The 24680-nt window shown below is 38.6% G+C and overlaps 1 protein-coding gene across 3 annotated transcripts in view; it reads right to left on the bottom strand.

The window, feature by feature from the left end:
• LOC141782880 (general transcription factor IIF subunit 2-like) overlaps window positions 1–24680 on the bottom strand; it is a 59816-nt gene that overhangs the window by 23622 nt on the left and 11514 nt on the right. Inside the window, exons 1-4 of one of the 3 annotated variants that reach the window (XM_074659709.1) lie at window positions 22657–22865; window positions 22074–22147; window positions 21369–21387; window positions 19847–19991 (exon numbers count right to left, since the gene is read on the bottom strand). In XM_074659709.1, the coding sequence (XP_074515810.1) occupies window positions 19847–19991; window positions 21369–21387; window positions 22074–22147; window positions 22657–22722 (304 nt within the window). In that variant the 5' untranslated portion in view covers window positions 22723–22865. Of the gene's footprint in view, window positions 1–19846; window positions 19992–21368; window positions 21388–22073; window positions 22148–22656; window positions 22866–24680 lie in introns of those variants that run through there. The other 2 variants (XM_074659710.1, XM_074659711.1) reach the window with 2 other exon arrangements.

Genomic DNA, 24680 nt, shown 5'->3' on the forward strand with positions numbered 1-24680 from the left:
GAGGAGAAGCGAAGTGTAATCTAAACATTTCCAATAACTCCAGAGCGTTGTAAAGTCCAAAAGTCAAAATTCATTGAAAAAAGATTGATGTAATCATTTCCAAAATTCACAACACTCGCTCTGTTGGTGCAGGAAATTCGCTCGCGGCTCACAGAAAAATAGACCAGACAGACGGAGAAACTATCGCTGCAGATGGCGAGCCGGCCTGCACGTACGTGTAATCTGATCGGCTCTTCTGATGGGCCATTATAGAGACCACCGATCAAACCCTTTACAACGAATATCGGCCGCTAAAGATCGGTGGCCGATTGATCGGAGCACCCTTAACAGGAAGTCTTAGAAATATACTGGGATCATGGCTATTTTGCTTGCATCCAATAGCATAAAAGGTACACTGATAATGATTAAATCCTGATTAAATAGCATGAAATTACAGTCTGTACACTCCAGTGAGGCAGGCGAGAGCATTATTTGTGTAAAGTTTCCAGAATCTTCCGATAATAAGAAATGAGTGGGAGAGACACCCTAAACTGGCTCACTCTTTCAGCTTTAGCAAAACCAGAACATTTTCTTTGAATACTCCTCTGCATGTCACTAACAATGCTCTACATGTTTGGAACAATCTACAAGGTGTTCAGAAAATTCAAGGACAAAAATAACACAATGTGCAGCATATTCTTTGTCGTCACACATATTAGTAGTCAGAACAGTTCAGGATGTTCCTGGGTTTCTGATCCCTGAATGAATTCTTCAGATCATGACCCACTTTAGACAACTCAGTTTGAAAGTGGCAGAATGCTGCCTTTGACAACCCTTTACAAAAATAACCTATCAATTTTAGCATTTTCATATCATGATTATGACTTTATGACTCGCGATGTATGAGTTATCTGTCATTTGCAGGGCTTATTGGCAGCTAATTAGAGACACTATATATTAATTTAAAAATGTTCACGTTTAGTGTCCCCCACAGGTAGTATGGAAAGTAGACAGGTGATATTTCTGGTGGCTTTTATACAGTATATGACTATACATTTCTATTGATAGAGGGCATTATTAAAGTATTTCAGTAGATGCAACACACTTTCTCTGTGTACCGTGTGGTTTATAAGACTTTAAATTGGTATTAAAAAGAAAAATTGTATATATATGTATATGAGTCTGTGTGAAAAGATTTCAAAAGTTCTGCCTCTTGACACTACAAGAAATGACCAAACAAGATAGCGACACTAGTGAAAATGTCTCTACATTTTGCACAGTCCCGTGAATATTACTGTTGTGGATTTCTACCGATGACTACAACTTGGAAAAACATAAACACAATAGTCAACACTTCTAAATGATAAAGACCACCTTCATAGTTTTTAACGACCCCCAGCAGCTGAAGTTCTTACTTCGCTGCAGTGAGGTAGAAGTGTACTCAAGGTGTGGTCTGCACATCCTGACATCACTATTGCAACAGAGCTGACCTCAGCCAACAGTGATACAAAGGGTGATCAGAGATGCAAAAGACTTAAAAGGGCACTTTCACAAGCCAGCATTTAGTCCATTTTAAAGGAACTGTGGTGCGTTTGTTTTGGGCAATTGTGAACGCAGGTGCGGACCAAAATAACCGGTCCGAGACAGCTTGTGAGAGGTGGTCGTGGACCGTTTCTAAGCGAACCAAAACACAGGACGCCTGTACAGGCATCTGTTGAGATGGACACACAGGTAAACGACAGGTTAACATGAGTGTAAGAGGACTGACCTGGACTCTGCAAAAGTCCGATGTTTGCTTCGACATCTGGGCAGAAGAGAACATACAGAATATAATAAAGTCCGCAATGATAGTGACATAGTGAAAATTTGTGATAAAACAACAGTCATAAACCATCATTATTGATTTGCTAAAATAAAAGGAACACTCTCACAATGTCATCATACAATAATGCCACACATTGTAAGTTAACAATTTAATCAAAACATGCTCAGCTCTGCTCTCACCTTCACACAGCCAGCTGTAATGACTGACAGTAAATTATACTGTCTCACTGCTGCCACGGTGAAGCAACTCCACCTGCAGAAGCCTTTTGGGAGCTCCTTCAAACCCTCTCAGCTCCAGTAAAGATATTTGGTGTTTTAAAAGTAGGCCAGTCTGTGAGATAAATCCTGCCCTTTTCCCTCAAGGAGAGCCTCTTTTTATCTCTCTGCATTGCACTCTGATGTGTGTCATCGTCAACGTCAGTAGCAATATACTATTTTTCCAAGAATGTGCAGTGAAAATATTTAATTTTCCAACTTCAGTAATATTGTAATTGTCAAAAGTGTTGATAACCAAAGTTATTCCCCTCTAAATATGAGTTGAGTTGCTGTAACAATATGATTATTCCCCTCTCCTGATTTGTTTTTCTCTTAATGAGTCTCCCTCTTTGAGGTGATACAGGAATGCCCTGAGCTTATGACAATTTCAATGAACTAGTTCACAGGAACCAAATGGGAACAAAGTTGACTTTCTCTGGGTGGAAATATTTTCCCACCACTACAATGTAGAATGATTGGCAAGATTACTTACCGCCTCGCAGTTGTATGCCTCCAAACTGTCATCACTTCATACTTTTATCCTATTAGTCATCTGTGTGAAATTGTCATAATTAGCATATGAGTTATGGCCTAAAACGTGTTTTGTGAGGTCACAGTGACCTTTTACCACCAAATTCTAATTATTTCATCCTTCAGTCCAAGTGGCGGTTTGTGCCAAATGTAATAAAATTCATTCCAGGCGTTCCTGAGATATCGCTTTCACAAGAGTGGGAGGGACGTGAGGTCACAGTGACCTTTGACCACAAAAATCTAATCAGTTCATCCTTGAGTCCAAGTGGACGTTTGTGACCAATTTGAAGAAATTCCTTTGAGGCATTCCTGAGATATCAAGTTCGCAATTATGGTCTGGACGGATAACCCAAAAACATAATGCCTCTGGCCTTAACTGTTGCTGGCACAAAAGTATTATATACCAGATGTGACAAAAACATTTTTTTTAAATTGCAATTATCTATCAATAGTATTAATAAGAATACAGAAAAAAAGACAGTGACACAAACAAATAGGCGATGAAACATTATATTTTATACACTGTATATAATAATGCACTTCCACAAAGGTGCGGGACTAGAGTGGGACACATTTAAAAAAAAAAAAAGACTGATTAAAATTGATGTCAAGATATCAAGCCCTCAGGAAGAGCGCCGGGCTTTGAAGCAAATTTTACGTAGTGGCCAAACAGTGGTACAACTTCCATTAGTTTTTTTGTTTTTTAGGTAAATCAACTTCCCAGTATGAACGCTTATTTAAATCATTAGGTCCTAAAAGTTGTAAAATGCACAAATGGACAAATCCAGAAATATTTCCCTTTCTGAGTTCATGTGAATCAGACCCAGATCGAGGCCGGACCTACAATACATTGCATCTTTCGATAAACTTCCCCTGCCTATATAATTATATAATGTTATAATTTTTTTGTTTTCAAACTCAAGCTGAAATAGCCCTGATGACAAAAGTCAACTGAACCTCATACATTAAATCAGTGGAGTGCCCCTTTAAATGATGAATGAAATACAAACATTAAAGAAATAAATCAATATCAAATTAAACACATTAATATCTGGAGAGAGAAGAATGTCAAAGAGTGAATTTGAGGAATGTTTAAGTTAAGGTAAGTTCTTTGGAGCAGTGCCAGCTGAATAATACATTTGACCTATCACACATTATAAGTCAACAGGGTGATTATGCTGGGTCACAAAATAAAGCCTAATACTAGTGTGTAATGGCTGCGTTTATGGACAAAGAAAGATGCTTTGGCAGTGGCCAATGTTGCCGGTGCCAAAGCAAATGCAAAACAAGTCTTGGCTGATTTATGTCCAAACAACGTGATGCAGGGATTCGTCAAGATCCATTTATGGAAACTTGTGGGAGTGGAAATGTTTAAATGAAATAACTCCAAACATTGAAAAGCATTCCTCTCCTCCAGAGTTTATTCTTGCTAGAGTGGAAAAGCCTTTATAAAGCAAGCCTCTTACTGCCTGGTATAACTATGCAGAGTTGCCTTTAACACCTCTTAGAGATGCAGAGCATACCGACAATAAGCCACCTCTGAATGAGATGAAGCATCTCTCACTGTACCTCTAACTGTGCTCCCCCTCCATGGTGACTGAAACCATCTGCTCCAGCAGGCAATGTCGTCAAACCGTCGGACCAGCCGCCACCACCCCCGTCATGACTCATACACCCACCTCAACCTCTGACATCAGGCGCATCTCTTCCTCAGCCCACAGACAACAAACATACAACGCACACGTAACGCCATGTGCGACAAAGTAACTGTGACAACATGCAACAGGCGATAAACCCAGTGAACCTGTGCTGTGTCAGATGGCACACTTAGCACTGACGCTTTACTGTCAACAACATCAAGCCTTTTTTAATTGCAGATCAGCTTCATGCATTTTTTACGACGGTGACTGCTTTAGTTATTAGTCGCAGCCGGGTCAAAGTGGTGCACTCCTCATCAAAAGGCAGCTTGGGATGATGAGAGAGGCAGGAGGTGCAGGCAGTATAAAGAGGAGAGAGGTGGCAACAGCAGTGAGAAAAGCTCAAACCATATTACTATCAACAGTCTCATCTCAGTCTTTTCACCTGTTGCCAGGCAAACTCAACACACACACACACACACACACCTCCTTATCTCAATGCCTTAGTCGTAGGGTGCCGCTCAGCCAGAAAATGACTAACATACCTCAGATTCTTATCTTTCAACTCCAGAAAGAGAAGCAATGACAGAGGAGGAGGAGGAGATAGAGACAGGGTGATGAAGAGGAGGAGGAGGAGGAGGAGGAGGAGGGGAGGTCAAACCCCTTCTACTCTCAGCTCAGATAAAAGAAGCAGCAGCAACCATTATTCAGTCACAAAAAAAGAGATGAGGCAGGGGTGGGCACAACGAAACAGTGAGTATAGGGAATTGTTTTTCATGCAATAATATATTTAGATAATTTTTTTAGATTGAAGCTGATAGTTCTTTCATACCAAAAAGAAAATAAAGTATTTCCCCCAAGAACGGTACTTTTCCTGAGGCTATAAACACACAAATACACTTCTTTTTGTAAAAATCATTTGATCTCAGTTTCAACCCTTAAGATTTTTGTTTTCTTCAAAAACAAACTATTCAGTGAAATGAGAAATCTTCTTATTCCCAATGCAGTTTCTGTATCTGTATCTTGAAATCGTTCAGAAAAAGGGCATTCGCTGCTCCTGTAGACCCTAAAAATTGCACTTGATCATAATCTTAAAACAACTTGAGTAAGATCAAAATGCATTACAATAAATTACATTTTCAAACATAATAAATTCATCAACCAGTATAATGTTATGTAAATCAAACAGGCCAATGGGTACAAAATATACTGTATGTATTACTACAGAAATACACAAGTCCTTTACGTCCTCCCGCATGAATGCAATTCATGGAAACTCGCACCAGCAGCCTCTGAACACTAACTGAATATCCGTCTAAGCTTAATAGAATGACTTCATTTTAATCACTTGCTTTAATGAATTTTATTTGTTTACACAAGGAACAATTGTCAAATATAACTTCCATGAGGCTGTTCTCAGCAGACAGATCACAGGCAATGAGCTTTTTATTTTATATTTATCGCAGCTATGGCGAAGTTCAAGCTGCATGCAAAGTTTGTTCTGTCCATTCTAATGTTGATCAACATTAATGTCGTTCTTTTGCATTAATGATTATTTAATACCACCAAATAATACACTTACGTGGTAATAGGTTTATGCATATTTCTACTTGTTGCATTTAGCTTTGCTTGAAATATGGGCAAAGCATTTTGACTGTAGCTGAAGTTGTACTTTAAAAACAAGTACATTTCCAGGGGTTCCCGGGATAGTGTGCTTCTACTACCGGGACAGAACATTTGTAATTTTCGTGAAAAATATGAATCTTTAACGTGTAGTCTGCTGTATGCACCGAGATACACACTACAAAGACCCTCTAACAGGTTCATCCTGCCATGCACATGCCAAGTTATAAGTGGATTTGTAAGAATACGTGGCTGAAAGAAAGTATTTATCTGCACACTCTCTCTCTACCGTACATCTGTTTCTTAAAAGGATATTATTACTGTTATGACATAAATTTTAATTTGTGAGAAAATGCTGTATTTCCCCTTCTTAACCGTGTCTCCCACCTGTCTATCAAACCTGTATGATGACTAACTGGAAGCTGCTGTAAGTCTCACACCTAAACTCTGCACAGGGACAACAACGTACAGTATGCAGCATTAATCATACAGCCTTACAGGGGTTTTTTTTTCCCTCAAGGCATCACCGACCCATTTGGGAGTGCTGGGTCACGACAATCCGAGTACGATATATTCAGCTCAGGCCTCATTTGGGCAATGCAAAGCAGCAACTCTCCACTGACAGCCAGACTAATGGTGGGTGAGCAGCTTTTTTTAAGGCTGAGTGAAGCAGGTTTTGTTACTGTTGAGTAAAACCCTCCCACACAACACAAAAAGATTTTCTTGCTCAGACATCTCACACAAAAGTAATACAACCATATGGACTGTGTGACCTGTGTGGAGGAACCGCCATCATATCAGATGTGGACAACACTGACTGGCTATTATTACATTTTTAATAAAGAGACAATATGCAGCCTGCTAATGCACTGGTCTAACAATAATGGGTTTCTTTTTATTCATGTGTCAGTGTGCATGACTCCCTACAAAGGCGCTATCCGATCTCTAAAAACCCACTGGTGCAAGTCTGCATGTTACATAAACTAATGGGCTGTTAGAGTAAATTGGATTCCTCATCTAAAATTCAGCAGTGATGGGAGGAAAATAAAACACAGGACAAGCTGTCCAACCGTCTCTGATACAAAAAGACAGCTCGCTGAAATGTGGGCTGTAATACCAGAGTTGCCTTATCAAATTACAAGTGAAGAGATTCAGATGAAATTATAAGAAAAATGTAAAATCACAACATTTGACCATCGTCTATAGCGGTCTTTGCTCTTCTTGCCTTGTTTTAAATCTAAAAGGACTCAGAGGAATTTAAACAAGCTTAAACTTTTCCACTCTTCTTTTTCATAGACCCATTTTTGTCTTTTTTTAGGGGGGTACAGGGCGTCTTTAGGGGGAGATAGCAGGTCAGCAGTATATGTCACACAGAAGTGGTGTACATCATCTGAAAGCTGGGAACCTGAAGAATAACTTGAGATGCAGCTCAGCACTGTGTGTCAAGTTGTTCTAGTCATAAATCAGAAATTTTAAAAAAATGGATTAACTAAAAAAAATTCTGACCGTGTATAAGGGCTAAGAACATTATGATAGAAGTATACGATGGCCATTCCCATGCTCAATAATGTCTCATACGTTTTTGCAGCAATTTTTGGGTTGATACCATTTGTTACACAGATTTGGTGCTAAATTTAACAATTTTTTAACACTCGAGAATTGATCAAAATTATCAATAATCCCTCCAAAATACCACATTAAGACACCAAGACCTTTAGGAACGTCATAGAAAATTTAGCCATGCTGTGATTTGGTATCAAAAACTTTTGACATTTGGAGATTTCTGCAAGAATTGCATTTTTCGGCGATGGGATGGCGAACACTTCTGTTCTGGAAACTGCTCAGAAACCTCCTTATTGTCAATCTACCTAGGAAAGCCATACATCCTCTGAATGCTCTAGGTCTCTAGCTTGTGGCTGTAAAGTTTCACAAGGCTGTGATTATCCTAGAGGTCACCACAGGTCATTTTATACAGTGAGGTCAAGTTTCAAAAATGGTCTCAATACAATAAAAAAGGCTATTATGGGGACTAACATCATCATACATGAATACGGTTGGGCTCATTGGATCCACAAGAGTCTCAGCTTTACAGTGATACCCAATTTATGTAATTAAATACTGTTTAGGGACCCCAGTATAAAGAAATATTCAAACACACCATTTTAAAATAGACGAAAATAATTTTTTTTTACTGAATGCAAATAACTGCATGGTTTTCGCCCCAAACTGCATGTGATTATCATAAAGTGGGCATGTCTGTAAAGGGGAGACTCGTCCAATGATAACTGTGCACAAAATTCACAAAATTGTGCTTGCTACTCTGAAAAAAAGTAAAGTCAGCCGAGGCCTCAAGGAGTGGAAGAGGTTAACTGGGAGAAAAGACTTGAATGAAATCCTCCGTGCAATCTACTGTACTTGCTTGTGTTAGGAGACATGACTTTACCATTAACATAATGGGCTCTGTAGACACAGCAGCAAGGGGTCATGACAGAATCCCTGTACATCTTGCATTAAAATGCATCTCGCATCCAGATTGTATCTAAATGATTTAACCTGATTACATTTACACATTTACACGATGAGCGCAGACAGGAAGGTGGTGGTCATCTCTGGGAGAGCGCTGCATGTTGAGGCTGATGTGTCCGTGTATTATGCACCGCCTCTCCGGCAGTGCGCGACTGTAAGACCATGCGTAAAGCCGGGTTTATGCTCGGCGTCCTGTGTGATTATCATAAAGTGGGCATGTCTGTAAAGGGGAGACTCGTGGGTACCCATAGAACCCATTTTCATTCACATATCTTGAGATCAGAGGTCAAGGGACCCCATTGAAAATGGCCACGGCAGTTTTTTCTCGCCAAAATTTAGCACAAGTTTGGAGCGTTATTTAACCTCCTTCGCAACGAGCTAGTATGACATGGTTGGTACCAATGGATTCCTTAGGTTTTATAGTTTCATACGATACCAGTATGAACCCTTTGTGCATGCTCATTGTGCGCGCGCCATTTGTTGAGGCCTGCGCCACGGTGCCTCGTGCAAGCATAAACAAAGCTTATGGCAGCCTTCCGCTCATCCCTTTCAGACAGAGCGATTCGATATCAATGTGGACACTGGAGACACATTTTAATACCAGGTGTAAATGTAATTAGGTTAAATCATATCTAGATACAATCTGGATTAAGATGATTTTAACACTTTCCATCTGCAACTTCAAAGAAAACTTGATTTAAAAAGGTTTCTTCCTTTACATATGTGCTCTTCAATAACCTTTTCAGTATTTCAACAACCTACTGACAGAGGCTCAGATTGTATCTACTGGCTATAGAGCACACTTTAACCCTCTATTATTATTCTGGGTGTCACGTGTCTCTTGTGTGGGAGCGCAGCAAGGGTTGGACAAACCTTTATTTCAAGAGGCAAAACAGAATTGAGAGCGGAGATGACATTTCTCTTGGCGAAACAATAGCTGGCTCACTCTCCTATTTTCACCTTGGGCAACAACAAACATGCATCTCTGAGAAGAATAGCAGGCCCTGAGTCACAGTGATTCAGCCCCCTGCTTCATTGTGACTACAAGAGAAAGCAAATGTGAGATCTGGAAAAACAAATTTACCATGGTCTGGTAAAATACAGCACAGCAACAAACCATCTCCCTACTCAATGTAAATAGACAATAAAGCTCTGTGGGTACTGGAAAACTGAACACCCATATTTCAGTGATTCAAAGACACAGGTGACACTTGTGGTGTAAACACATATCACCCATCATCGAGGTGCCTTCAAACAAGATGCTTTACACTGAAATGCATTAGTGGAGATTGACAGTGCCAGATAGTAAAAGACTGGTTTTGATGGGTAGTAGAGGTGCAATTTTTTATCTTTAGAATAGATAGATTTATTTTGAACATCTAACAAATAATGTTAAAAAAAGACTAGAACAACCAATAAAGTAAACCGTAAACATATCACATCAAATGACCCCCGTAGTACCATGTTTTGGGCTCCGGAGCTTCGGTAGTAATTAACAGCGATTATTCAAAGCTTCAGATGGGCTCAACCTGCAGCTCGCTCCCAGCAACCCTCCAGTCACTAGAGTACCATGACCAGAGGGATGACCGTCATCAATCTGTCTGTGCTCAGCGTCTCTTCTCCTCATCCCTCTTCCCTCTAATTTAGGTGCACCTAAAGTATGTGCTGGTGCACCTAAATGAAAAAGTTGGGCACACCAATGCAACCAATCCAAAACATTAGTCTGTAGCCCTGAATGTGGACGCTGGAGACACTTATTAATACTAGGGATGTCACGATACCAGAAATCTAGTAATCGATACGAATACCAGTGAATTTCCACGATTCTCGATACCAAGGTAAAAAAAACAACAACAATAAATCCCATGTAATTCAACACGCACTCTTTTATTAAAAACATTTGAACATTACAAAAAATAGAGGCATGTAGCCTTTAAGTAATAAATAAAAATAATTGATCCATGTTGTTCATTTTGGCGTATCAGCGGCATGCTATCAATCGATAGTCAGACGACGGACACTACATACTGACCCTGAACGCATCTGGTCCGTCAGCTCAGAGTAGTAAGAGTAGGAGGAAGAGCAAATGCACCTATTTGGCAATATTTCACGTTAAATCCCAATGCTATAAGGGAACCATAACGTTAATGAGGTAATCGCTGCGAGGCGGATTGAGCCGTCACAGCCGGTGTGCACGGAGCAGCGGTGCCAGGTAGACCCCCGCAGCGGAGCCCCGCAGCAAAAGCACTACCGGAGAGGCCAGACACACCGCCACCCAAGAGTAAAGATCAGAGTCAGCGCTCTGCACATGTTGACCGTAATCTTTCTTGTAAAATGTCCGGTGTAATCGGTAACACCGGTGTTGTCACAAGTTTATTAACCGGTGGGAACATTTTCCTCACCGTCACATCCCTACCAATGGCCATTACAGGCATCGTACGGTACCTTCGGTACTGTAGAAAAAGAGTTCCGTCACTTTTTTAAAATTTTGGCATCGACTTGGTACCGAAGTATCGGTTCTCGTGACGTCCCTAATTAATACCAGGTGTTAATGTAATCAGGTTAAATGATATCTAGATACAATGTGGACACGAGACATATTTTAATACAAAAGGTGTAAAGGGATACTCATTTTTTGGGAAAGATATTTTTTCCATGTAATTTCTGGTGTTGCTGTGAGAGAGTAGAGAGCAGTGCAACAGGAGAGAGCCGACAACTTCAAACAGCTCTGACAAAGAGAATACCCAAGAGGTTGGAGCCTTCAGACTGCAGGAACTTTAAAGCCTCCCATTGGATTAGTTAGTTGACAGAACACAGCCTTAACTCTTAACAAAACATCACGACTGCTTCGTGAGGTCAGCCGTGGAAACAGTCCAAACCATACAGCTTTTAATGCACAACTTCCAGTGCAGCCAGAGGAGCTGCTGAGAGCTGATGAATGCCAACAATTCATACTGCTGAATCCTTGTGAAAGAAGTCAAATATAGTCCTGAAAGCATGTGTTGTTAGGGTCGTCTGACTACAAAGTCATGCTTTTCAAGAGGTATCCAGTCAAGAGATATTCCTCTTTAAACCCTCAGCAATTCATGAGCCACACTTTTGGAATGAACCCACAAAGCTAAGCCAGACACACTCCTTCAATAAAACACCTACGACAGTCTGCACAGGATCCAACAGCCTGCACATTTCCAATGCTTTTGTGTATGATGCAACAGGGAGTTCAAATAACACAGCAGGACAACAGCAGTTTATCCCCTTCCAAACAAACAACGCAAACATTACTGAATTTCTACCTCTTATATTTAGCCTGATTCCAGACCACATCTCTGCTTTTGCTAGCGGTTAAAAAAGGTCTGGTGTTGTTCTTGTGAATGAATGGCTGCTTCCTGGTTGGAGTAACAGCCGAGTATTTGTCAGCAAAACTTCAAAGTTGGTGACTTCATCAAACTGTGAGACACATCTTAAAGAAACAGAGGTGTAAAGTGAGAAGCCATTGGTTCTGGATGTTTTCTGTTACAAGCCAGGTTTACATCCAATTGTAGCGCGAATTTTAACTTCAAAAGAAGTTACTAATTATTGTGTGTTTCCAACCACTACCGTTATGAAATTATTAGGAGTTGGTTCATCAAGATAAACAGTGTTTCTGCTAACTTTTTTGTCTTTGCCATCACAGCAAAAAATAAATAAATCAATGAAGAAAACAAAACATTCAATCATGTGGAAAATGCCATTGGATATTTTAAGATAGTTTTATATCACCAGCTGGCAATGAATACCTCTCTGTGCACCTCCACATGTGTAGCTGAATGCCATCTTGTACTGTGACTAAAATGCCAGAAATGTAAGGAAATAAAGTAGTTTATTTTTTTTAATTTCTTTTTAAATTAACTTTTTTCCCACTTCCAACTCCCACTACACACATCTGTAGAACATATTAGTTCATTAAAATACATCTGAGAACATGACTGCCACAAATATGCTACTGATAAAAGCAAATAATTTAAATTAGGAAGTAAAATAATCAAATAAATTATAAAAAAAAAAGAAAGATAAGTTTGGGTTGTTAATTGATTTGCAATAATAAATATATATATATATATATATATATATATATATATACATACATACATACATACATACATCTGCATAAAGCAGCATATTTGCTCACACCCATGTTGATAAGAGTATTAAATACTTGACAAATCTCCCTTTAAGGTACATTTTGAACAGATAAAAAATGTGTGATAAATTACAAATTAAGAACGATTAATCATGGACAACAATACGATTAATCGCGATTAAATATTTGAATCGATTGACAGCCCTAGTTCATATTCCAATAATATAATATAATCATTTGTGACATAAAAACGTATCTATGTAAGCAACTAACTATACGATATCAGTAATGGTTGTAGCAGCATGACTGGAGTTTTGGGTCTTTTTTTGGTTATTAGATTGGTCTCAAATAAAATTGTAGGCATGGCAACTTGTTTAGTCTTGGCATCAAAAATATTTTGACATTGTTATAGTTCAATATTGTTATGAGGAAATATCCATTGAAGAAGCAGAAATACAAACGTCTATATCCGATATCCAGTATCAATGATACAAAGAAATGTGTTGACAAAAAAAGAAAGTCACACTCTAGTGTCCAACAAATAGCTGGCATATTTAAAATGAATGTCTGTATTTAAAACAAAAGTGACAAAATGGGTATTCAAAGTTACAAAACTATGCAACACTGTTGTTTTGAGATATTTCAAAAAGACTTAAGGATTGCAAAGTTTCAGTGAAAAGCTTCACAGAGGCAGCAGAAGGAAAGTCGTACTGTAACAGAGCAGTACATTACATCTGGCTTTCTGTTCTCCACAGCACGCTTCTGTGGCAACTAAGCCTGTTGCTTAGCAACCTCTTAATCAATACCTGGTCCTTGCCGGAACAAAGCAGAAGAACGAGGGGAGGAAATAATGGAGGAACATTTAGCTAGCAGCCTTACAGTACAAAAGCCATGTCAGACACCATTTGTGTACGTATCAATCATTGGCGGTCACCATTAGCAACCTCTCGCTATTGTTGGCTCATTGAATACTTGTGTAACAGAGGTGGAGGAATGGATTATACAGAGTCTGAAATGTTTGGATTATAGGGATTAGAAACTGTGTGGCTGGCTGGATTACATATTTCTTAATAAGTGGATATAGACGGAGCTGGCATAGCCCATTTTGGGGGTTGAGTAGGAATAAATGCATGTGCCTTGTTTGGTCACAACAATTTAGGTCACTTATTGTGCACTGTAAGTCATTGCCATACAGTTTTTTTATACAATTATGTGATACTTTAACACAATAAGGAATGTCAGTTTGGGTTAATTTGGCTTTTCTATAGCCCGACACCCATTAACTGGTAATTAACCGGTTAATTTGTAAGAAAAAACGCAGAATGATGTGAAATGCAAGAGTTGCTTTCCTTTTAGTCCGGTGCTCTACTGACTCAATTAGCCGTGGCATTGCATTTCGAAGCGCTATCCATTTAGAGGTGCTGAAATTTTTATATTTTGTGTCGTAAATGTATTTGCCTTTAATTTTCTGTTGGCTTTGCTGAAGTTTATTGCCTCAATTTGATCGCCGTAGTGTCCAGCGTTGCATACTGTAATATTTCACTGGAAAATAGTATGTGATTTGTGTACTATTGGTTTCATACTAAGGTTTCGGACATACTTAAAAATGCAGTGTATGTGAATGACATAAGCTGACAGGAAGTGGACCCAAGCTGTTGCCTAGCAATACAATTCCTTTGAAACGGTCTATACATTTAATATGAAGTGTTAGAAGGAGCCTAGTGATATGTGTTATATAGTAAAAAAGAGATATAATAATACATTGGATATGGGAAATATGCTTTGTATTAAATGTGGTGATTTCAAAGTGATTACATAAAAGGTATATTTTATGAGCAAAAGGTAAATGTTTGATAATATATTTGATCAGCTTTATCACTTTTTTGAAGACCTGCTCTGTCCGAGGTGTCAAGAATCAGTAAAATCTGAGTAGGTGTGAGACCATAAAGTGTGAGAGTGAGAGTGCAAGTGCAGATCAAACTAGTGCAACTACAGTACATTACAGTGAAGCAGGAAAGCTGCTGTGTGTGTGTGTGTGGGTTTGTGTGTGTATGTGTGTGCGTGTTTGAGAGAGCGGGACTGTGAAAGTGAGTGGGAGACTGGTGTCATACAGTAAACTTTCGTGTGGGCGAGTGGGGGTGGAGTCGAGTGTAGGACAGGTAAATAGAGACTACACACCACCACATCTCTGAGGACAATATCTTACTTCTTGTTTCCAGTGCACTTTCACAGTGAAGCCAGCCATCTGGAGCGCTGACACGTCTAAGAAAAAAGCAAAAGTTTTTTTTGGGTTTTTTTCTACGCCTCCTGAAAGCCATGTTTCCACATTCACCAAAACAAGATTATTATACTGACGATCCTCTCTAACATCTGTAATAACACCCAGCGCTTTAGTAGTTCAACTAGTGTTGCTGAAAAAGAGAAACGTCCGAGAGAGAAAAATCCATTATCACATGTAGGAGGTATTAATGCACATGCAAGTGTGGGTGAATCTAAAGTGCACGAGGGCGGTGATAGAATAAACCTTGTGGCCGCAGGATGCTCCCTGATGAAGAGAAAGCTTTATTTCAATTTTCATTACAGTTTGTGAGGCACAGTTTACGGACAATGACTGGAGATGGAGCTAATGAGAAACCATCCTTTGTCATGGCACTAATATGCTGAAATTGTCTTTCATCTGGGCTGAGGTTACACACTCAGTTGCCAGTCTATTAGGTACAGCTAGCGAAAACTAATGCAGTCTAATAACACAGTCCTGCAATAAATCATATCTTAATGAAATCTAGAATTACCACCTTGTGGTTGTATGCCTCCACCAACCAGTCAAGTTGCAGTTTACATCCATGTCGGCCCAACATGTCATCACTTCGTCATTTTATCCGATCAGACATTTGTGTATAATTGTCATAATTAGCCCATTAATCCTTGAGTTATGATCAAAAAATGTGAATGACCTGTGCCAGTTTTATAGAGGTGTCGATTCAACTTCATGGTCATTTTAGAGGCTGCGGTTTGTGGTGCTGTTGAACTGTATTGCGTTATACTGACAGGTGTTTCTATTATTTTGTCCACCCAATTTATATCAATGAAGGTTGGCATTTAGCCTTTACTGACTACAAACAATTGAGATAGACAGGAAACATGAGCAGGAGAGAAAGAGGGGATGGCATGCAACAGCAAAGACCCCTAGTCGAAATCAAGTTGTAACCTCCGGTGCTGAGAAATGAGGCAAACGCGGAAATACCAAAAACTGCAGTTCCTCAAACGGCCACTTGAGGCTGGCTCCAAAAGCAAGTCAATCCACATACACCCCCATGTGGAAATAAACATGTTTACAGCCTGGTACAAAACATTTTTTTTGTCTCTATAGCTAACGTTCATGACAACTGTACAGGGATGGATTTTCATATAATTCACTTGTTTAAATTGCATTTAGGCTTAAAGTTTGGCATAATTGAGGGTGTGGCCGCTTTAAGTGACAGGTGGGTGGCCTTACAGCAGCTAACTGTCTGCTCTGCTGCGTCTACCAGACCCGCCTCAGCTCCACCGACAATCCACCTCTTTGCCCATTAGCCGGGAGTTAGGCTGTGTCGTCACTACCAAGATGGCGAGAGCCGAAGGAGCCACCCACTTTGAGCTTCGAAACCGCTCTTCAGAAAATTATAGGTGACGTCACAGAGACTAGGTCCATATTTTATACAGTCTATGGTCGAAATCAAACCAGTATAGACAATGATTTGATAATAATCATTGGCGACACCAGGGATTTTACTGTGTAAATTTATAGTACGGTCCTAAAAGTATAAATTTTAATGCAATTCCAAACTAGAGAATCTGGTTTGTCTCAAATCCCACAATTTTTTACTCATCTGAAGTGTCATTAGTAATTCTACTGCTCTTTTCTCTAATTTAATTTCCCACACATCAAAATATTAGAGAGGATTGCATAATATCCTCTGGCTCAAAATGCTGGAGGATACATTTGACCATTGTGGACTCAGTTTTGTAGGAACTGGGAACTGATTAGTTTCTGTGGGCTGAAATACAGAAGGTGCACTTTTCAATATTTTCCTTTCTTTCCTTGTTTTCTTTTACACTACATCCACAGTATGACTTCAGAGTTAATGTTAGTTTAGAGTATGACTGGGCTCAACTTAAGTGAATATATATGTCATTGCTGACATCTGCCAAAACAAGAGTGCTCCAGTGTTTTTCTTCTACTGCCAAGTGTGTTATGAGGTTTCTCTTGCTACTGTACGTGCTCTGCTGCCAACAGAAATAATCTAATTCATGCGCTCCTAGGTTTGCCTGCATCTTGTTTCACTGTCTGCTCAGCTGCTTAATGAGACAATGATCTTTATGTTTTCCTGTTTCTCCTGGATCATAATTTAAATCAATGTGATTATTCATGACAAGTTCCCTTTGCTCCTCGAACAAACGTGCACCTCGAGAGCTTGACGGGGATTTAATTTAGCAAATATAGATAGATATATTCATCACTACTGAACTAAAACCTATTTACACAGTGGGCTGGCTTTGCAATCCTCTTCGATACCTGGCAACATGCAACCTGGACAAGACCCTGATTGCATCACAGTACAACAACAACAAAAAGGACTGCAGAAGCACTGAAGATCTGAACAACCAGTTAGTTAGTCGCAGATGCACTTTGTCCACTTAAACAACAAAATGCCTCCAAAGCAACATTAACTGCGAGCATGGAAACTGATTTAAACACATGTTGACCGCACTGGGTAAAGACATCTGAATCTATAACCACCCATAGGCATTACGGTTTGGCCCCAGCGCCCCCGTCAAGCCAACCACAGCAGACAAATCAATACTCTAACAAAACACTTGGGGAAAGAAAACAGCTCATAATCCTGAGAAACAAAACATCTACTTTTACATCTACTATTGTGTCACGACTTTCAATTCTAGCATACAAATATAATATAGAATATCTCACGTGAACTGTTAACATTTTGGATTTGTCTATTTAACCACTATTGTTTTGCACTAATGTCCGTCAACTATGTTGTTCATACATTTTTACCATAATGAACTATTCACTATGCCACTGGTTCCTAGGTTCGCGAGACCGTTTTGATTTTAAGGGGTGTAAGACAACTTTAAAAATATATACATACAGTTGGCCTAGATCAGCATTTCATTCATTTCTGTGACGAAAACTGAATGAAACAATTATTTTAAAAGTTTGGATTATTATTTCAGATATAAACAGGATAAGGGCACGTTGAAGACCTGAATACAAGTTATATTCACAGAGTCTTCCCTCTCTGCTAAACCGCTTCATCCTGCATTGGAAAAAGTACGCGATTAAAACAACCAATGACAGAAAAGGGGTCCTCTAAGGAGAAAGGTTGGGAACCACTGCACTATCCTATGATTCTGCTGAACGGTTAAATCTACTGCAGCTCTTCCTTATGTAGAATATTTTTGCAGTTTACTTTAGTAAAGGTTGAGAATATTTGATCAATCTATATAGATCACCAAGAAACATTCCTGTTGTTTTTAACATGTCATGTTTTTGCTTCTCTATATATAAAGTCCTGTCACACTAGCAACCTTTTTTCACTCCGAACAGCAGTAGAGAATTGCACACTGCTCCATTTGGTTTCGCACTTTCTATTTTGGATAGAGCTTTGGTAACTTGCCATCCAGTCAATATTTGTGCATCAAACTACTTTGAGATGAATGGGGTATGCTCAAAACATGCTTTTTGTTTTTATGCCAACAATACCCATTAACATGCACCCTTAGCGGGGCTTGAAAGATACTACGAGAAGCAGTTATTTCATTGTTGCTGAGCACTGGCACCCTGGGGAGGTACAAAATTGCTTTTGACATTTTACTGATTTGAACAGCCGGCACCCTGCTATTTATTTACCGTCTCGCTAAATGAAAGTTATCACTGAATTATGGGAACTTTCCCGTTTTACTCCATTCCTTTTCAGACATAATTAAAACAAGATTAAATTTCTGTAATCACCCTTTTGAATGCCCTGAAAGAATCATTAAATCCACTTTATTATTATTTACTTTTCTTGGTCTGACACATGAAAGTGATTAAAGTCTCACATTAAAAGTAACACCCTAATCTACTGTAATTTATCAGGTCACACACACTCATAGACACCCAACCATACAGTTGCAGCTATTTTTAAGCTCTGGGTCTGATGCAAATCCCTGCAAATCCCTCTGGCTCATGTATATGTATGACACATCTTGCCTGGCAGCAAACGTCCTCCATAAATCCAAAGCCACTCTGAGTATTCTCATGAATTTTACAGTGCTATCAATGTCTAATCTCTCAACAGAAGCTTTCTTCAAACCCTTGGAAACCAGAAGAACTAAGGACAGTTAAATATGTAATGTCATGTGCCACTGTCCTGAGTTAAGTCCTTGTGAGTGTTAGTTGTCAACTAAACAGCTCCAGGACATTTTTTTTTTTTGCTGGTTTCAGCTTTATTTAACAACAACTCAATCTGGGAAATAAACATCTCCTCTATTTTCTAAGGCTCAGATAGTACTTCATATTTAACAGTGCATTCAAAATGTTGTCCCTTTTTTCAGGGAGAGCAGAACATCCTCATTCTGAATCAATGAAAATACTGTTTTTATTACATGCGAACACTTTTCCATTTTTTATTACTTTGTCAATTAATTTGTTCCTAATGACTTCATATCATTGTTTTCTGTTTCTGTTTTAATTAGTGCTTTTTAAAAAAAACAAATGTAATGGGGTCCTCGTGGACCCGAGTTAAAAGTACCCAGTTGCAGCCTGTGCAGTACAAATAGATTGAATAGAATAGATCAAATGTTTGCCATGGCTCCTAAATTAAAGTATCACACACTGCCAGGGGTGTTGGAGCTCTCTGTCAGTCATTTTGAAGGAGACAAATACAGACGCAGCCGTCACAGATTCACTCATGTGCTCTGTCTATTTTCGTTTCACACAATATGAATATTAACTGTAACTTTCCTATAATAATAATAATAATAATAATAATAATAATATTAAACTGGTATCCACCCCAGTCGGTAGTCCTTGTATGTTAAATGTATTGGTAGGATGAGGGTTAACATTTACTAATCCGCAGGTACCTGCAGTAAAAGTCTTAGATCCTAGATCATAACTGTCTCGGATATTGACATTTGTTTATCTCACAAGCCACACTGCCCTGTGGACCTTCACAGGAATCATACACTGTCAAATCTATTTCAGTTTGAACCCTCCAGCCCTCATCAAACATGTGTTTCAGATGACATTATCCAGCACAAGAGAAACACAGAGACAAGGGCCGGAACAGCCGAGTCGAAGACTGACCTGTATCGCTCTGGCTGAAGACCGCCATGGTCTGTCCACCCACTGTGTGCATGGTGAAGGGATGATCCTTTGGGACCTGCACTGATGCATCCTTCTCCCCCACAGCGCCCAGGGCTGTCAGCTCCTCATTCAGGCTGAAACATACCTGAGAAACACATAGCTGAGTCAAGACCTTGCAGACTAGTCATATTAACAACCAACTCTTTGATTCATCAGATAAGGTCAAATATGATATCAAACTATATTGATCGCTGTGAGGAAGTTGGGTCAATATAGCAGCAAATAGTGATGGGATACAACAAGGAAGACAAACAGGAAAAGGAAAAATAAGGATGCACCGATACTGAATAGGGCCAATCCTAACTCAAATAGCTGGATCGAATATCTGTGAGAATGTGGCTGATCTATTCAATTCAATTTTATGTTTATATACTATATACAGTCATTCTAATTCCAGCTTACGTTTTGACCAATTTGTTGCTGCATTAAAAGGTTCACATTTGAATTGTTTTTTTTTTTTACAAAGTTGCTGGTGTATGATTTATTATTTTATTAATAAAGTACAATTAAATGAATTTATATCTATGTATTTATTGGTCACATTGGTTTTACATAGTTAGGAAAGCTGTTTTTCTTCATTACTGCAATCTTACGGAAACATTTAATTTATTTTGAAGGGGTCAAATATAATGTTGCTAGCTGGTTTTGAGAAGAAGTGAACAGTAGTTTTTAGGTTTTCTTTCCCGAGTCTCTGTAGATCCTGTGGCTTTGTCTAAATCAAAATCCTCTCTGGTGAGACCTGGAAGAACATTATCTCAACACGGATTAATTTAAACACAGCATCTTAATTTGGTGGAGGATAGCATATTAAAAGCAATTTAAATCAAGCCTGATGTTGCATTACACATAAAAGAATGATCCCAGCAACTTCCACACAGTGAGGCATACAGTTTATTAATTAAATACTGGTATCAGATTGGTTTTCAGTATCAGCCGATAACCAAAGCCCAGGTATCTGCTATCGGTATCAGGACTGAAAAAGTTGGATCGGTGCATCCCTGGATGAAACTATATTGATCACTGTGAGGAAGTTGGGTCAATGCAGCAGCACATAAGTAAGCTACTGGAGTTATCCTGCACTATACTCATTTTTAACAGTCTCTTCTGCACTATATTCACTTTTTTAATAGTCCTGTATCACAGCTGTTACCCTGCACTATATTCAGTTTAACAGTTTTCTTCATCTCCTGGTATTTTTATATCAGGTATATTTTTTTGTACTACTAACTTTTTTACTAATATGTGTTGCACTATGGAACTGTGATGCTGGAAACTTGAATTTCCCTTGGGATCAATAAAGTTACTATCTATCTATCTATCTATAATGATGGGATAAAACAAAGAGGAAGAAAAAAGGAAAAATATGACAAGTAAAGCTGTGAATAACTGCAGCAAGAATAGGTGAAAACAATAATTAAAAATCCCTTAGCTGTCTGCGCAGTATTATATGAAGCTGTCTCACCTCTGTTTTGCCTTGCTTCCTGTCAGGTGGATGAGAAGACAGGGAAAAAGTATTCATCACTGATACTGATAACCATGAAGACTTTTAGATTTAAGCATATATGTATTAATAGTGAACATTCTGTCATAAATTACAGAAGTACTGGTCTGAAATATTATGTGAAATGGAAAAGATATTTGATAAGGATTTAGAAATGAATTCAATGTCTTTGATTTTAGGAATCCCAAGTACAAATATAAACTACTGCAGCCAACACAAGGTTGTATAACATTCTTACATTTGCTGCTAGAAAAACTATATTACTACAGTGGATTAGTGATAAGAAACCCTCTGTTCAAGGCTGGCGTAAAGTCATATTTGAGATGGTCCCTTTGGAATATCTCACAAATATTCTACATGCCAAAGTAGATCAGTTCCACAATATTTGGCATTACCTTTCTGAATTATATTGGACCTCCTCCATTATCTCACAAGGAGTCTCTTGAACATGAACTCATATATCCTGTGGCTTCCCTGCACTATGGACTTTTTCCTATGACCTCCTATATACATTTTTTGATCTGAGCTGTACCAGTGTTTGTTTGTTTGTTTGTTGTTGTTTTTTTATTATTCTTATTCGTATTGTGTTTGTGAAAATAAGAAAACCCAATAAACATATTATATATATAAAAAAAAAAAATAGTGAACATTTTCACAACAACATACTTTCCAATGGTAATCTTTCCAACTTCTCCCTTTTCTGTGGCCTTGTCCCATTGCTGCATTAAATACTTGGGAACCTGGTGAGAGAGAGAGATATGACAATTTAAGAGACTTCACTTGCATTATTATTATTAAAACCCAATAACGTTACTCACTTAACAAGAGCTACTACCATGAGTTTTCATCAAGTTGTTAGACATGGAAGACATTAAGCTGTGGTCATTTTAATTAGATAGATAGATAGATAGATAGATAGATAGATAGATAGATAGATAGATAGATAGATAGATAGATAGTAACTTTATTGATCCTGAGGAATATTCAAGTTTCCAGCATCACAGTTCCATAGTGCAAAACATGTTAGTAAAAAAGCAGTACAAAAGTTAGTAGTGCAAAGTACAAAAAACATATAGCAGATATAAAAATACAAGGAGATGAAGAAAACTGTTAAAACTGAATATAGTGCAGGGTAACAGCTGAGATACAGGACTATTTACAAATTACAAATATTAGCCAGTAAAACAGATGGTCCTTCTCGTTGGTCGTTGGGTGGATGATGTGTGACGTCACATGCAGGTAAACAAACCTTAACAAGCCAGACGCCTTTACTCTGTTTCACTCCAGTTAGGTTAACCTCCGTTTTATCTGACATAGTTTAGTTAAATGTTATGTCACAGTTTCAAGAGACTGTACGGATAAGAGAAGTAACGTTAAACATGAACTAACTAGCAGCAAGGTGCGTGATGCCCAGGTGGCTCAATTAAACTAAATTAGAACTTCCTTCTTCTTTGGTGTTTATTGGCGGTTGGCAAACCAGTTTATAGGTGCATTACCGCCACCTACTGGACTGGAGTGTGGAGCAGTAGATTGGCAGGGAAAATAAAATAATAATTAGAAGATTGTGTACTTTCTTATATGTCTTTCCTAGCAGATTCCCCATTGTAATATTTCCATAATTTACTCCTGATAGCAATTCCCTTCTTTCTCTGTCATTTTTGTTGCACTCTATAAGAACATGTTTGACAGTTTCCGGAGAAACGTTATCCTCTCCGACCAAAACTCCGGTGTCTCCCCTGTGCCAACACTAGGATCAGCAGTGATTCATGGATAGACCTTCGTCTGGTCAGCTAACATTACTGCCAAGAAGCTGAAATATAGAGTGATATTGTGGTTTTAGCTGACGTGTGTCGCCTCACTGTTTTGAGAGATGCTCGTTCATGTCTATGTAGAGCGAGCACAACCGCAAGCCCGACGCTGACTTTAGTTGACTTAACGGCCACAGGTGTCGCTGTTATCAAGCATTTCTGATTCTTACAAACAGTTCCTTTAAAGTAACACAGTTATTTTAATTTCATGTATATGGATATGTAGGACTAAATGTGCTTTGTAAGTGTTTATTTAAATGATGAAATTACAAAAAGTCCAGGACCACCAAGATGTTGTGAATTCTTGCAATATCTGATTTAGTAACCTATGTGGAATAATTTGTGACTCACAAAATCTTGATTGATTTAAAATTTGATCTATAAAGAAAATGTATTGTTTAACTGTAGAACAAAACAATTGAAAAAAGAAAATAAGACTAGCTACATACTGGCAAGAATTGTCTCAGGTGTGTGTGTGTGTTTTTGGGAACTGCAGGCTACTGATTAAAATTACATGGTATCCCACTAGTGAGACAATCACATAACTGTGTGTTAATATATAATCAGCTGAATAAATTGTGATGTAATGTAATCCATCTAGCTTTTAGACCTTCATTATTTCAGCTGATATGGTGCGTATACTGTAGGCTTAGTTTGTGTTAAATAAAATCCCCACACAGCAAACTTGGGCCATGTATTATTCCAGCAGAGAAACACCTTGCAGAGTGAGGAGGAACAGGAGGTTGAAACGGGCCCAACAGCTCATTTTTCCCCCCGAAGCCAAACCACACTATGATGGGTAAATTCATTATACGGTATTGTTATTCCACCTGCAACTGGCCTCTAGCAAAATATCACTATAATAATTTGGATTAAAATGGGCAATAGACAGAGGTCACAACTTAACTCAACTCCTAAAGTTCAGACCTCTGAATCATCACCCACACTTCATATTTATTCAGCAAAGTATCAGGCCACTTAAGTCCAGGGTCAAGCACGGCAATGAATGCAAAACACCTCCACATTGTAGGTGGCTTTCTAAATGGACTGTAGCCCACAAGTTCATATCATTATTAACATTTAACACACCAAACTAACAGCTTAACAGGGCAGTATCACTCTGTGAGGGCCTGCAAATAATTACCATTACTAAATTGTTGTGCTTTTATTTTGAAATTCCCTGCATTTTTAGATATGATAAAATACAACACTGGAATTACAGATAAAAATGTCCCACTAAAAATGTTCATAGCATTCAAAAATGAGCTCACAATTACTACCAAAACAACATCAAACATCTTTAAAAATTAAATGTCCAAGAGGACAAAGAAAATACAAAACAGGCATCATTAAACAAGGTGCTAATACGTCTTGTCAACAATGATTTATAAGGCAGTGGATTTGGACTGAGGCAACAAACAACCAGTCAATTTGCATTAATATTTAAAAACATGGTACACAACAA

This window comes from Sebastes fasciatus, chromosome 14 (genome assembly GCF_043250625.1).
Source record: "Sebastes fasciatus isolate fSebFas1 chromosome 14, fSebFas1.pri, whole genome shotgun sequence".
Lineage (NCBI taxonomy): Eukaryota > Metazoa > Chordata > Actinopteri > Perciformes > Sebastidae > Sebastes > Sebastes fasciatus.